The sequence below is a fragment of the Sinocyclocheilus rhinocerous genome, unplaced genomic scaffold (assembly GCF_001515625.1).
Source record: "Sinocyclocheilus rhinocerous isolate Xijiao unplaced genomic scaffold, SAMN03320098_v1.1 scaffold1115, whole genome shotgun sequence".
NCBI classification, from domain to species: domain Eukaryota; kingdom Metazoa; phylum Chordata; class Actinopteri; order Cypriniformes; family Cyprinidae; genus Sinocyclocheilus; species Sinocyclocheilus rhinocerous.
This window is the reverse complement of record NW_015658514.1, coordinates 758,819-775,610: the sequence shown is the minus strand read 5'-3', so window position 1 is coordinate 775,610 and position 16,792 is coordinate 758,819. Positions and strand designations below refer to the sequence as shown.

Sequence of the window (16,792 nt, the reverse complement as noted above, 5' to 3'; positions counted from 1 at the left end):
CCTCTGTAAAAGTGCCTAACCCTTCAGTTTAGTACACCAGATTAGGCCATAAGAGTCTGTCCTTCACCAGGGTGCACTAAAGCAAACATACTCTCATGCACAGCCTCTATTGTGAATAAAGGATTAGTCGTCTTTTCAGCTTTTTCAAACATGATTAGACCAAAAGTACACTTTCTGAAGGTCGGATCTGGTAGATCAGAGGGGTTATCTCTGTCTCTCGGATCTATAAGGAGCCTCTCATTCTAACTGCCTATCTCTCTATTTATTAAATCAAAATGAAGTTATGGACATCCCTGATGAACCAAACCAGCACTGACCAGTATAAACCAACATGGAAAATCTGGCCGGTCTTGCAATATAAACATTTTGGTAACACTTTAGTATAGGGACCAATTCTCATTATTAATTAACTGCTGCTTATTAGCATGCATATTATTAACATATTGGCTGTTTATTAGTACTTATATAGCACATATTCTGCATGACCATATTCTACATCCCTAATCTTACCCAATACCTAAACTTAACAACTACCTTACTAACTATTGCTAAGCAGCAAATTAGGAGTTTACTGAGGCAAAAGTCATAGTTGATGGTTTGTTAATAGTGAGAATTGTAGCTTAAAATAATGTGTGACCAACATTTTTAATATTTGGATCCAAAAATGTCAGTAGGATTGATATAGACTTTCACTTTAAGTTTAACATGCACTATAAAAGTTTGCTTTCAGTCTGACTAAAGCAGTAATTCATCTTTTTAAAACGTCCTGTAAAATGTGACTGAAATTGTACAAAGTCAGACTAACAGATCTAGATAATGTCACAGTAGGTCAGCTTCGTTCAGCACGAATACATGGTAATCAGACTACAACTGGCCTTTGTGTTGTGTGCTTGTTCTGAAAGACTGAGGTGACACACATTATACTGTGTCATGTACTCGGACAGATAGATGAAGACAAGGCAAAAACCTGCTGCAACTTGATTATAATTGCACATTTAAACGTACTTCTCTCTGTTTCTCCATGTGGTAGCTTAAATGTTGCTTAGAGCTGATGTTACTCAATAATGGACAAAAGTTGTTTTAATTTTACATGCAAAAGTCCCTCCTTATACTCTACAGAAGTTACTGGGTCCTGCCCACAGGGCACTGCAAGGCTTTGATGTCTCTCAGGACAGCAGGTATCATAGCGGGGTGACTCCAGGCCGGCGGAGACGGAAAAGCGATGCTCATTAGCAGGTTTAAAGTTACTGCAGAGCAACAGGAGACAAAGTAGTGAACCAGCCAGCGCTTACTTTAACTGCCCCCTAAAGCCGCTCACAGTCTTTATAGGGGCAGGTTTATGGATCAGAGGGGATATCACACATAACTGAAACACCTGAACTCACTGTGGCCATCTAATAGACTGTCAGAAAAAAAAGAGCAAAAACTATACTTTTAAGGGTACAACAGCTTGTCACTGCAGTACCTTTAAAAGGACATATCAGTAACCTATTTACCTCTAAAAGGTACATAGTAGTGTACCTTAATGGTACATATGGCAGGGTATAGATGGCTGAAATATGTTTAAAATGTTTGCCATGAGGCCTGAAAATTGTATAATTAAATTTACTGTCAATAAGTTCATTGTCAATTCAACTATTATTTCCTGCATTTTACTATTCATTTTATGTTAATTTTTTAACAAATCACACCTTGTTAATATGCACCTTTTAGATTGTACCCCTAAAGCACACCTGCCACTGTAACCCGAAATGTTCACATTTTTCTGTAAATTCAGTTCTTTGAGCTAGAAAGCACAGAGAGAGAAAGAAACAATGGCACGAATGTGTTCTGAAAGACCTTCATTTTGGATGCTCAGGGCACTATAGTCTGGCTAAATGGATCGAGAAATCCTGTAGTACCTTCATGCTTCTTTAAGGATTTGTTGATTTAAAGCCTGACTGGAAAGAAGCTGCAGTCTGCACACACACTCCTTGCATAGTCAACCTAAGTTCAGGATGATGCAACTCTCTGAGCCACCCCCACCAAATTCTCCATCTAAAGCTGGAAACCAGACCCCTTTTATTTTATGGATGTCTACAGTTCCCTGGACTGATCGTGGCGTGTGTGAGAAAGAGAGAGAGACCGAGAGACAGACGGATGAACTGACAGAATGAGTGAGTGAGTATGAGTGTTGGCTATCTTCCTGGAATTCCCAGCTTCCAATGGAAGACTGAGCTCTTGGCTAGAGCTTTGTCAAGGAACCCTGTGCTGCACGGGTGCTCCGGGAGATAAGGAGGAGAGACGAAAAAGAAAGGGACTTTATAGAAAAACAGAGCTGCTGATAGATGATGCTTTGAACTTTGGCGTTTAGCAGGATTGTAAAATCTTCTGATAATCTAACACAGAGAGCTGATTTTCTGATTGGATGGATGACATGTAAGACGAGGAATGAATAGAGCTGCTTGCTAACCTGTATCATCATCTGATTTGATGGGCATAGAGGGACTCTGTGGGGCAGAATCCCCGCTGAGAGAGTAGCTGTGTTCTGCCTGGATGTCAGGGTTTGGAGGGTCCAGATCCATATCCAACAATGGGTTCCTCTCCGCCAACAGATGATCATCAAAGAAACTGTTGAAAAGGTCATTGGAGAAATCCTCCATCTGCTCGGAGAAATGCTGGGAAGAGAGCACAAAGACAATATTTAATTCAGGAATAAATGACATTTTCCAGCATATTAAAATATGAAACAGTTATTTTAAAGGGTAATAATATATTGACAAAATTACTGTATTTTTGATCAAACAAATGGAGCCTTGGTGAGCATAAGAGACTTTTAAAAACACCTTACCAAATGTCAACTTTTGAAGCGTATCTAACCATAATGCATGAACAAATAATAATTTGGCTGAATTCATCCCACTCCCTGATCATGTTATTATAAGCAAAGATCAACTCAAATAACATCTTGAGATGCTAATTTGATATACAGCCTCTTTTCAAATGATCATTTAAATAGCCACAACTGAAATTCAGAGGAACACTGATAAACCCCTTCTGTTATTTAGCCTAAGGTGCATGTGTCTGAAAAGCAGATTTAAAAAAAGAGACATGCATTCTTCTATGCATGAGTGTGTTTAGAATGCATGTCGTCATTTTGCGAATGAAGGATGTGTGTGTACGTCTCTGCTGTGGAGGTATGCGAATGTGTGTTTGCTGAGCCAGGGTGTGACAAAGGTGTGAGAGGACCTGATCGTGTTTACATCCTGGTGAACGGGGACAGGTGTGTGAATGACACACCTGTAGCGCAATGAGCATATAAACCAGCCGCTATGCACATATCACACATAAGGACACGTGCACACATCCAGACTCCCAGCACCTGTATGAGTTCCCACACAAACCCCTAACCACTGCAAGACCTCTGTGAAGAGGGGACTGGGAAAGCAGTGCTGTTATGAATGTTTACTCTGGCTGTCCCTACTCAACCAAACAGAGCTTCCAAAACAAAATCTGGTCAAACTTGTTGCTCACCATATGGATGCATAAGCAGAGGAGCAGGAAACAAACCCTGCAATGGCAGTTATCCATATTGTTTGATGAATGACATCCTGGGAACACCCTGATGATCGAGTTTGTGAAGTGACGCAGCTCTCCTGCCGTCAGTGCCGGGCTAATCACCACGGTTGAGCATGGCAGTATAAACCTTAAAACTTTAGTTTCACCCTAAAACTTTGAAGTTTGTTCAGTGTTCCAGCTCCTGGATGTGTGGGGTGGATATATTTACAGACTTGATTAATCTGGCCTGAAGTTGCTATTTCAGAACTCTGAGCTGCATATGCTTGCAGGCTGCATGTGTGTTTTAATTTGCATAGTAGTGCTTTGACATTTTTGTCAAGTAATCCATTAGCCTAATGCAAAATGCAAATATAAATGATGCCTATTATGAATGAGCTTCGATGGAAACCTGCATTCACGTATGCAACTTCCCTGTCTGTGTAGTCCCGTGTACATTTGTTATCAGAGCAGACAGTCAGAATGCTTCTCTAATCAGCTTTATCTCTCTGTAGTGCTCTTTCCTGTTTTGACAAGTGTCAGTTAAGAGTTTCTTATGTGGTGTCTGTCTGGTTTTCGGTTGACCTTGCAAGGGCCAATGGTAATGATGCAATGCTGGGGTGCTGATGCAAGAGTCCTGAAATTCCACATCTGGAAGGCTCCTCAGAGGAAGAATTCCAGAAGAGCTTGGAAGAACTGGAAGAGTGTCTCTGTCATTAGGGTCAAATTTTAGGAGAAATGAAAACAAGTAATGTCTCAGGCTTACAGGTAAACCTTTATAAAAAAGTAGAATAATGACATTAACAGGATAGTTCACCCAAAAATGTAAATTCTGTCATCATTTGTTCACCTTCAAGTTGTTCCAAACCTGTCTGAATGAATTTCTTTCAGCTCTTGGAAAATAATACTACTGTTAACTTTTTGGTTACCAACAGTTCAGCAGAAGAAAGAAACTCCAATACAGGTTTGGAACAAACAGAGGGTGAGTAGATGATGACAAAAATTTCATTTTTAGATGAACTATACCTTTAATAAGATGATTTTTCTCACATTAAAATGCAGACTGAAGGAACATGGTACTTTGTGTTACATTTGCTGTTCAAAGTGGCACTGGTGGTCAAAATCAGTGATCAGGTGGGTATTCAAGCAGCCTTATTGGATCAGACAGACCCTTCAGACCCTGCTCACGTGTATCATACTAAAGTACACTATGCATTTATGTTGACATTTCACAATGATTACTGCAGCTGGGGCTTTTGAGCTAATTTCTGCGACATCCGTGTCTTAGTCTTGCGTAACAAAACACACGGAATGATTTTTATCTATGTTGTATTGAGTACAACAAGGAAGAGAGACTCCTATTTCTGCATTTTATAATTGGAAGAAGTCCTCCAACAGTACTACAGCTTCAAAAGGCATTGAAACAAGAAGCACATACCAACAGGAATCTCATTTCTTTCTATGCTCTCACATATCAAAGAGAAAAGACAAGTGCATGTAATCAGAATATATATATATATATATATATATATATATATATTATATACACTGTATATTAATTCTTAATATACTTTTTCAGCTTAGCCAATACTGTCATTTAAAATATTTCTGGTTTGTCACTTGGGCACTCTTCCTAAAATGTTAAAAAATGGACCGCAGCAGTGCAAAGCATGTGTGCGCAGGCTGAGCAATGCCCTATTTTTCCATCTGATCCATTTTCTTGAAGTAACGTTTGGGTCATGTCCGGGTCTAAGCGGGCTGGTAAACTGCACGACTGCTCGACTCATCGCATTCCATTCCCTTATTCCAGACCTCCAGCTGCACTCCAGCCAATCAGAGCTCAGTATGCAAATGAGGAGAGGGGAGCATGTCATTTTGGAGCTGGAGTGCAGGGTGCGCACGGAGCAGCTCGGTGCACAAGAAAATAACGCATTAGTCTTTGGAAAAATAAATATGCTGATAAAAAATCATTCAGCAGCAGTGGAATTGGGAATACAGCCAAACCCACAATGTTTGGGAATATATGTGCCTCTCGCTGAGTTATTTCTGAGAACAATGAGTCACAACGAAAAGATTCGTTCTTATGAGTGGCAAAAAAGAGAGAGAAGGAGAGAAGTTCTTGAACTGAAGATGGAGTTTGCAGATGTTTAGTGTTTACACTAGTCGATGTGTGATGCAATTAAAAATATGGTTCCCTCATGTGAGGCATGAACATCAGCTTCAGCCACAGCATGATCTGATCAGTTTTATTTATTTACATATCTAAATATTTAGAGCTTTCTCTTCCAAGAAGCATGCATGAACTATTCTAACTCATCTGCACTAGATCTGACATTTTTTACCTAAATATTAGGGATATTCACGTGTGAATGTAGGGTGATGATGCATTTTAGCAATCATATTGTCTCCAAACCAGCACATCTGCACTTTAAAGCCAGTTCATATTCTCAGTTTCAGATTCCAGCTGGCAGCTGTGAAAGATCAGAGATGGGTCAGGGAGGATAGTCATGAACTAACGCTCATTATGATCCGCTCAGTATGCATGACACAGCGTTTGCAGATGAGGGAGCCAGGCCTCTGCAGGTGTTCGCAGGTGAGGGCTGATTTAGATTACAGTCATGGCGTCAAGTTCACAGCTGCAGTCTGTGACTTTTGTAAGCTTGCCACCAGACAAAGACACCACCATCCCACCCACCTCTCTGGAGATCAGGTCACACGGGTTTCTCACCAAAAGGATTTCAAAGAAGCCAGTTTTTGTGTTTAGAACTCAGAGACCTTTTTGAGTGCAGTACTGATAAAGATGGAGAATGAGGTGGTAGATCTGAAGTCTGCATGTGAGGTTTTATTCTAGTCCCTGCTCTCCTCCTGCTCCCTCACTCCCTTCTCCCTCTTTTTTCCTTTCTTTCTTTGCCATTTCTTCTTCCTCCCATTCTAACTTTCCAAATACAACTCTTAGGTCCCTTCCCCCTCTCGCTTTCCTCTGGTTTCTTAATTCCAGTTCCAGATTTTTCTTACGTTTTGCTGTCAGCCACAGAGCAAGAGAAGCATGACCACAGAAGGCAGTTGGGCTTCAGCCCCACCTCCAGACGGGAGCCACTGAGGGCCACAAAACAGACGAGCTCTTCTGGAGGTGAAACAGTGGGTGGTAGAGAAGTTGAGTATGGGAGAAATATAGACAAATCTGAACTCGATTTTCATGACGGAGTGAAAAAGAAACTGAAAGACAGTGAGTTACAGACACTGCAACTTTTAGAGGAAGAGGGGAAAGGAACCGAGGACACAACTGAACTAGAGGGATATCCTAAGGAGCGAGGAATCCCCATAACCACCCTCTATTTTCTGCTACTGTCGCATTTCGGAAGGGGAGGGGGTCTCCAGATGTGTTCCCCATCCCCCCTTCAGAGGACTCCCTGTACTCTGTAATTTTGCCAGGCTAAATTGGCTCTCTCAAAAGAGCCTGTGGCAACACAGCCTTGGGCAGAAGAATATCCTGTACACAGACCAAATAGCTGTGTTAGTCTAGTCTGTCCCTGTCTGACCACAGCGAGGAAAAGATGAGGCTTTGATTTTTTCACGTTCTCTTTTAATATATTATTAAAATGACTATTGAGAGTAAATAAGTCACAACTGCGGCATGTAAAGTAAAATTAGTGAGACGGTCACATTTGTCATCACACTGTATAAAATAAATGAACAAAATAAGAAAAGTCAAAATTGTTAGATGTAGTCACAAGAAATAGTAAAATTTGTGAGACACCATGTGAGATATGAAGTCACAATAAAGAGACCCATAGTCAACTGTGTTAACTAAATAAAGCTGCAATTATGAGGGGAAAAATTGCAGTTCACAAATTTGACAAATATAACTGCAACTGTGAGACACAAAGTGGCAATTACGAGAAATGAAGTACAATTTGAGAGAAAGATTCAGACTGTGAAATAAAATCGGAAGAATTAGAAATATTCATAATTGTGAGAAGTCACAACTATACGAAAATCTAATCTGTAAGTCATATTGTAAATTATAGTCACAATGATGAAGATATAAATTCTACAAGAATTAGTAAAATATGTTGTGACAATCACATTGTGAAATATAAAGTCACAATAATGTGAAAGTCACACTGAGACAAGAAATATGTCACAATTATGAGAAAATCATAATTGTGAAATATAAAGTTGCAATTATGAGAAATGAAGCTGCAGTTTTGACATATAAAGTTGCAATTAGGAAACATAAAATCACAATTACATTTTACTTTTTACTCTGAGGTAGAAACATGCTTCATTATAGCTTTGATGGGAATTAAATATATTATCCATTGCAGTTATAATAAAATACATTAACTCTCATTGCATATGCAAAACTGTTCCCTGGAATGAACAGTCATTATGTAATTAACATAATCAGCTGGGTCTTTGATCCTCAGTAGAGAGGGAGCCTGGGAAAACAATGCTGGATATCTGAGTTGGGGACCTCAAGGTAAGCTGACGACATGTCCCTGCAAACACTGACACCCACCTGACATGTTTATTCAGAGCCTGAGGGGTGAGACAGAGCTAAGAGTGGGTACACATATGTCTCTGCAGGGCTCACTGCCTTAGAATATGCCTTCCACATGTGAAGAATAAGTTATACATGCTCTAGTGCAAAGTTTAGGAGTCAAAACACAACCCAAGAGTGCAGATACAGTTTAAATACAGTTCTGGAAACTCTTGCCCGTCTTACCCCAAAGGCTCTGTACCTTTGCAACGTAATGTGTTCCAGATCAGACTTTCTTGTTTGATCAAGAAGTTGGCAGTAATTCAGACCAACATCTGAGTCGCAAATAACACTCTGAAAGGATTTGACCAAAGCTAGACGAGTGCGCCAGATATAAATCAGACATTAACCTGACTTGCTTCCTACCACTGCTGGTCATTTTCTCAATGAAGGGACATTTTCTCCAACCACAGGCACAGAGTTATATCACTAAGCACTAAAATATGTCTAAATTGTGGATTTTCAGCCCTTTTTAGGCCAAGGACCCCTTATTGAATGCAAGAAAAAAGAGCTGGATCCCCCATTACATATTGTATTTCATTTTACTTCATAAACTTGATTCTATGAGTTACAATGAAACATTTATGAGAAACTTTACCTTATTAGCTTAGAAGTAAACTTAATACTGCATAATTAATTTTTGCACAAGAGATCAAATAATAATCAGTGGTGACTGAGATACTAATAAGGGTTTGTTTTATTTGTTCATATTTAAATAAAACAAATACACAAAATATATTTAGCCTAGATGTCTTTCGCAATAACAGGGTAGGCGCCGGGGTGAAAAGAGTCAGCGCCCACTATTATCGGTGAACAATTGCTTGACTATAATGTATTTTACAAATGCTTCAAAACTATTCAAAGCATCTAGCAATTTGAAAAAAATGAAAGGATCTGGTTTGACAGGACCAAAGCTAACACGCCCTTAAGTCTCTACACACTAACTGCTGATTTAGTTATTTTGTGCGTGTGTGAATGTGCGCTCACGTAAGAACACACCTCAATGAACTCTCTCTTCTCTCTATTTATGTCCATCATGAGAAGATTTAAAACCCAAGCCAAAGGTATGACAACAGCAGCCATACTTAACCTTTACTGAGCAATGCATGACAAAATTACGTAACACATGGGAGTGATCGTCATACATTGTCCTGTGCAGAACAGATAAAGAACGTGTGTGAAAACTAAGCATATGTGAAAATTACAGAGTGGTTGAATTTATATCAGGTGATGGATTAGTCTTCTAGATTCACACAGACTGGGAAAAACCGACTGATTAAAAGCTTTAACCTTTATTTCGGCGGCAGGCTGGGTTAAATCATGTGGCTGCTATGATGAATCAAACTCCATGATCATAGAGTTAAACTTCTATTTCTGTATCACACCCAGAGAGTGTCATAATTTCTTCATTCTTTACAGTCATCTTAACTGTAGCTCACAGATGTTGACAGTTAAGATGAGAGTAACAGTTAGAGCCATATCACTACTATCTTTATCGTTGGCCTAGTAATTCTGAAGATTACGCAACCTCTCTTCTTACTGTCCTTCTCTTTCTTTTTCTCTATTTCTCTTTCGTATTCCCATAGGTTGATGGGGATCAGCTGAGAGTCAGCTGATGCGAGCTTGACTAACGTGACCTGCCAGAACTAATGCTACGCTAGATTTTATGTGAACAGCTTCCATCAGAAGCATCAACTACATCTGAGAGAAAATTCTGGAGGAATGTGCTGCCTTTCTTCCACTCCTCCCCTCCAGATGCTCCTCACCTCCCCCTACTCCAAACCCTCAACATTCACCCCAGACTCTTGGTAGAAGTTGTCTGTCTCTACTAATCAAAGACCATAATTTGTTATTTCAGGCACAATAAAAAGAACATGGTTGTCATCTAGAACTCCCTGCCTTCTAGGATACACATGAAATGCATCATGTTTTGCTTCAGATATTACATACGGTGTCTATGCCGCTTAACCCTTCAGGCTCAAAATGTTCTAGATGTACCAGCAAAGCAAAAACGACTTTTAGGACGGGTGGGACCTGCCAAACCTGTAGATATCATCTCCAATCTTCTTCTAGTGTTCAGACACGCTATGTGCTTCTAAAGAATGGTCTTGCATCTGACTCATCATCCTCTCTTCAGAATACTGAAGATGGAGGGAAAGCATCAAACCACCCTTGCTATTCAGGTTTCTGTTTTCTCCTCACATGTGGGAAGTGACTGAACAGGTAAAAGATGTCAGACTGGTAGATGACTTTGTATTTTACAAATTTTCGTCTCTGAATTCTTCGCATATACATTCACTGACAATATTGTAGTATGACATCCTCTGCGTCAGTGATTAAGCAACACGAACAGGCAGAATGTTGGTATGATGCATAAACGAAAGAGAGGCATTTAATTGATTTCATATTTCTGTATATTTCTGTAGCTTATCACAGATATTGCTTGATGTGAGCTGAGTTCAAATGCCATTCATATAATCAGCAGATGCACGTTAATCATTTTTTGTTAGAATCTTATTTCCATATTAATAAATGTCTTCTCTATTTTAGTGCGAAAGAGAAAGATCACAGTATCCTGTTTATTAGATTATCACGGTGAATCATTCTCTCTGTCACCAAAGCCATTCTCAGTTTACGAAATTGGGCAAAAAACAGCAGTATAATAACAACGATATAAATCCAAGGAAAGAGACAGAATCACAACAACAGCTCCCTTTGTGTGAAGGATGCACCAAAGAAATACAGCAGATATATAATATAAAGTCATTTAAATAAGCCTGAGGTTTTTCTGCGCTGTTGTGGTTTACAGATCCTCTCTGTGATCTTAGCTTTAACACACAGTAGAGTGCGACGTGCTGATTTCCACCCTTTAGCGCAAGCCATGCAATTATGCTAAAGCCGTGATTTAAATGGCCAGACGTGCACACACACATACGTTCTTCTATCACTGTAGGGACTTTCCATTGCCTTCTATAGTTCTTATTCTGAGATAGTAATATTTTCTCTCCCCTATTCCTAAAGGCCCCACAAATCTATTAGCATTTTTACCTTATCATTAAAGCATTATTTAGCATGCACAGTAGAGGAAAGAGTTTGCACAAAAATTTAAATTCTGTCATAATTTACTCCTCTAATCTTTGTGTCATTCTAAGCCCATATGATTTCCTTTATTTCATGGAACACAAAAGGAAAATTAAGCTTCTAAGTGTCAAAAAGGATGCAAAAGCACAACAAAAGTAGCTTAAATGTGGCCCCATTACAAAGCAAACTATATACCAAATCTTCAAAAGTCATACAATAGCTTTGTGTGAGACATAACCTTTAGACAATAAACCTTTAAGTCTTTAAACCTTTAAACTTTGACAATTCTTTTGAGTCAGACCTTTTCAATTAATTGGTTAATCCAGTTATGAGTCATCACTGGAGGGAACAATGAATAATGACTTAAATGTCTGTCTGTTCATTGCACAAGAAGACTTGTCATGTAGTGCATGAGTATAGGCCTATATGAACCACTTTTATGATACTCAACTGTCTTCAAACTCTATTCACTGCACTGTTAGAAAGTCATTCTGATTTGCAGTGACATAAAGCTAGGTAAGTAATGACAATTTTTAATTTTTGGGTAAACTGTCAATGCAGTCTGTTTTCCTTTTGTACACGATTTCAGGTGTTACTATCCTTATGGGGATATTTGGTCCCCCACACACAAATACAAATTCACACTGTGGAGGAATTCCAGTTTATAAATATATCTCAATGCAACAGTGCTGGATTGACCCGTTAACATTTATAAATATAATGGCAGAATGAATGAACAAAAACACACAGGAGGTCAGAAACCAGTGTGTGTAACCCAGGAGCAGCTTCCTCTCTGAGGGCACAAGGCAGTCATTCACTGAGCCTTCAAGGGCCAGTGTCTCTCATACACACATACAAACACACACACACATATGCCAAGGGGTAGAGTGGGGGACCATGGAGGGTCTGGAGTGGTCTCTTTTACAGACGTCCATTCACACACGCACACAGGAGCACAGTGGCATGCATACGCTCATGCACACATACACAGACAGCTATCAGGAGCCGTGAATGAGCCTCCTTCACTTACAAGCCTCTAGCTCTTTTCTCTATCGTCACTCTCCCCTTAGTCAGGTCCTTACAGAGCAAACTGGAGCACAGCTGTTACTCAATGAGGGACATCTGGATTGAATACTACCCATTAAATACCCTCAGCAACCAACAGACCAGCAGAAAAAAAAATAGACAGAGAGGCACTAAAGCAAAATCTTCATAAGAAACCCTAACACTCTTCCTTGTAAGATAAGAAAGGATTTCATTAAAGATACACAGCCAGACAGTGACTAAAATGATCTATCTATCTATCTGATCTAATATCTATTATCATTTCTATTACCTTTTTTTTTATTTCAGCATCAAGATTCTAAGTTCAATTTACATGTATAAGGAAAGGTGTATATTTTGGGTCCTGGCCACCATTTATTGAAAGTTTTTCACCAATATTAATCAAATACACAAGTTAATTTTAAAAGGTCCTGCGGTGTGACAAATGTATTTTTACTACAATTAATATGAGGACACAAATGCATATACAATCATAAATATATAATCAAATAAGAAGGTGAAAATACTATTTAAAGGGATATTTCACCAAAAAAAAAAAAAATTTGTCATCAAACATTTTGTCCTCTTTTGTGTTCTGCAGAAGAATGTCAGCCATACAGGTTTGGAATGAGGTGAGGGAGAGTAAATTATGAGACAATTTTTGGGGTGAATTTTCCCTTAAAAATAGTTTTAGATGAATTATAGCATGTCAAACCGCAGGACACTGCTACAGTTTTATCTATATTTATCTACTTTTGTTTATCTATCTGACAACTGCATCTTCATTAAGGAAGTATGATATATATTTAGTTATAAAGTTGATCATTTATAGTCTATCAACCACTTTGTACTGTAGAAAATAGTATTTAGGCTTAGGTAGCTCATAAGAGGCTACAGAATACGTCTCCTGTCTGTCTGTCCATCCACACAAGACCTTAAGATGCTGCTGCTGCTTCCCTGTTAAAATAAAGTTCAAAACTGTTCCATCTCGTCTGAGCCGCATAATAGTGACATTTGTGATGTCTTTTTCTGTCTCTCTGTGATGGGATTAAAAGAACCTCATCATGAATGTGTGTCAGTAGAAGCATTAGCCACAGTAGTGTCTGAATCACTGTGGAAACTGCAGAAGTGTCCTGGGCTCCTAATGGATCATATGCACATGGAACACCATGCTAGAGTCAAGTGAAATGCATTAACAACCAAACATTACTTTTCTACTGACCTAATTAAAGGAATATGTTATGCAAAAATGAAAATAAAGTCTTCATTTACCCACTCGCATCGCTCCAAACCTGTATGACTTACTTTCTTCCGTGGAACACTTTAGGAATAATGCACTGGTCGCTCTTTTCCATGGACTGAATGAAGTCTGTATTCGTTTTTGAGACCACTTTTAATAATAGTATACTTTTTTTCCCCACACATTTTGATTTTAGAGCTCAACCGCTCCAATAGTCATTTACTTTTTAAAGGGGTCATATGATACGATTTCAAGTTTTCCTTTCTCTTTGGAGTGTTACAAGCTGTTCGTGAAGAGATAAGATCCCTAAAGTTGCAAAGACTAAAGTCTCAAACCATTTCCGTCACACGCTTGAGGAATTCGTCCAATCACAACGCACTGGATAGCTGGCCAATCACAGCACACCTCACTTTTCAGACCGATGAGCTTTGTAAAAATCGACGCGTTTCAGAAAGGCGGGGCATAGAGGAGAAACAATAATGTACCGTATGTGGAAAATAATGTGTTTTTTGAACCTTAAACCACATAAACACATTTCATTAGACAAAATACACAAAGTAATGTTCTTTTTAGCAACATCATATGACCCCTTTAATATATTAAGCTGGGATATTCTCAAAGCAATTCACCTTCAGTTTTCCATGGAAAAATAACATTTTGGTTTGGAACAACATGATGGGGTACTTTTTTATTTATTTATTTAACTTTTTTTTTTTTTTTGCATGTCACAGTTTTGTTGTGCAATTTGTTTGCCCCAAGTAAACTCATATACACCTTTTATCCAACAGTAGCCTAATATAACATTATCTGTCAATATCACCTAAGATGAGGTAGTGTTTTTGTTTTTCGTTGGCATGATTTGATCATTCAGATACTTTCAGAATAAACAACAAACACAACGTGACGGTAGCCTATACGGAATTGGTTCCCCACTAAATTAGTTTTCTTACTCTCCTACTTTCTGTGCCAGGCAAACTCGTCGATTGTGTTTCTGGCTTCCAAACAGAAAGCAAATATACCACGAAGTCCAATAACTTGAGCATCTTGCTTCGCCGGCTGTGGCCGGACACGAGAAACAGGATGAAGCGATCCGTGGGCGTGGTTTGGAATTGTTGTATGGGCATGGTTTGGTTAACAGGATGATTACGGCGTGTGGGCGTGGTTTGAATAAATAACATTAACGAAGACCTCCCCCCGTTCCCCAAAGGTCCGGTTCAAGTTGGAAAGTGCCCCTATCTGTGTGCAGCTGGGCAAACTTCACAGCTTGAGAACTCCTGCCCTTGTTTATGTTTAATTTGCAGCACAACATCCCAGACATGTGTGACAAATAAACACACAAATAAACTGAACAAACACCTTCATATATACATAGCCTACATAGGCTATATATAAAGCATACATATGTAATAAAAGCATAAGCATATATTTATCTTATCTAGTAATAATAACAAAACGAACTTTATAAGAAATTATTATTTACATTTCATAATATGAGCACAGGAAAAAGTATTACAAAATTCTTAAGACATTCGCAACTTAAGACAGATTCTGCACATTTTCCCTCTCTGCTACTGTTCATAATGATGGAAGATGCGGAGGTTTGACGTACCACATTGGATAAGAAATCGCTCTCATTCAGATCCTCTAGGTCCAACAGGTTGGAATTGGGAAAAAGTTTGTCCGAAGCGAAGTTGTCCAATATGGTGTCCATATCGGCTGTGAATAATAATAATTAAAAAAAGGCTAGGAAAACAATAACAATATCTCAAAGGTTGCAGAACTGTTGAAATCCAATTCAAAAATCGCAACCAGTAATATGTGTGACTTAAGCGACGTGCGCTCGTCTGCACTGTCAAGTCGCCTTCATGCACTGAGCGTCTATAGTCTGCCCATTTACACTTCTCTGGAAGTGTCGGATAAATTGGACGTGATTAAAGCGGAGTGGCCGTGCGTGTTTCTTCCAAAGCTGTCTCATTCATCTGCGTTGAGTCTCTAAGGGGTAACTAGACTGATACATATTTAATGTTGTCTCCGCCCAACTCTCGCTCTTTGCGCCCAATGGTAACACCCACATTTCACTTCATTTAAAGCGACGGCGCATTGATTTCCGAGCGCTTCAGCCATTGACGCACAAGAAAGACTGAATCCATTACAGTAACAGCCTTGGCTGCCTAGTAGGCAAACCTGAATTCCACTTTTAAAAGTAATAGTAAAATGTTTTCATGACCTCAAAATACCTAGAAATCCTTCCTGATGGAACAGAAACTAATTTAGTCATGTTGAATTCATGCAAGATGCTTTAATGGAGGAGATTATAATGAATCTCAAATAAACTCCAAGTTGATCACAAAGGGCAAAAATGCGAAATTGAATTTATAATACAAGAGGAAACATGTAAATACATCGAATAACGTCATAGGTCTTGATGTATTTGTTAAATTCTTTGCTCCACAGTTGCAATAACAGTCTCAAATGTGAACTGGCCTAAATGATCTCATCTTTATGTCATACATAACCAAAGATGACATTCAGGTGTTGACATTAAAACCAAATCGTATAATAGCAGATAAATATAAATATGTGATAATGCTGTTTTGGAGGAGTGCTGTAAGACCCCACATAGAGAGTGTGATGTCTTCTGTTAGTGATGTCTTCTGGATTATAAAGTACAGAGGGATTGTTTATGAAATTTGAACCATTAAAAGGCAGTGGACCAGGCATCGATTTAACCTTTAAAGCGTGCATTCTTCACGCAACCTATTTTTCATCATTTTGAATGACAAATGATCTCTGTCTGATTGGATCACTTTCCAGTTATGTAATTGCAGTAAATCAATTCACTATAGGGGGATAAGACACACATGAGTGGAAGAAGATTCAGTGTCTGATTACATAGATTGATTCCACTGAATAATTTCACTAATTTGGCGCCTCACTCTCCTCTTTTAGATTATTTGCTCTTGTCTGTGGAGTGCTAAGAGTCAGTTCAAGTGATGAAAAATCATTTCTGATCAAGTGTGCAGGGTTCACACAAGAGTTTACAAGGATGCAACCTAATACTCAGAAATTCTTTCCTCATTGGCAGTTTTCTCACCAGTAACTTTACCTCAGGTACTGTTACAGATCTCTTTCCTACTTTTTCTCTGTCTTTCTCTTTCATTCAAGGTGCCCTAGATTTATAGAAACCTGCTCTTCAATAATGGAATTTCTATTTGCAGTGAAAGGTGTCATTTTTCAATTCAAACATTACATATGATTACAAAATGATTTTGTGTTATGTAACTCCAAGCAGAGTCCAGTTGTTTTTCAGCCCAGTGAAAGTGGAAATATCTATACCTGTTATGAATTAC

The 16,792-nt window shown here is 38.8% G+C and overlaps 1 protein-coding gene across 2 annotated transcripts in view; it reads right to left on the bottom strand.

Moving 5' to 3' along the window:
- The window catches only part of creb3l1 (cAMP responsive element binding protein 3-like 1), a 31,167-nt gene extending 15,760 nt beyond the window's left edge, over positions 1-15,407 (bottom strand). For both annotated transcript variants that reach the window (XM_016530780.1, XM_016530781.1), the window contains exons 1-2: positions 15,052-15,407; positions 2,453-2,657 (exon numbers count right to left, since the gene is read on the bottom strand). In XM_016530780.1, coding sequence (XP_016386266.1) covers positions 2,453-2,657; positions 15,052-15,153 — 307 coding nt within the window. In that variant the 5' untranslated portion in view covers positions 15,154-15,407. The remainder of the gene's footprint in view (positions 1-2,452; positions 2,658-15,051) is intronic.
- Between the last annotated feature and the right edge of the window lie 1,385 nt (positions 15,408-16,792).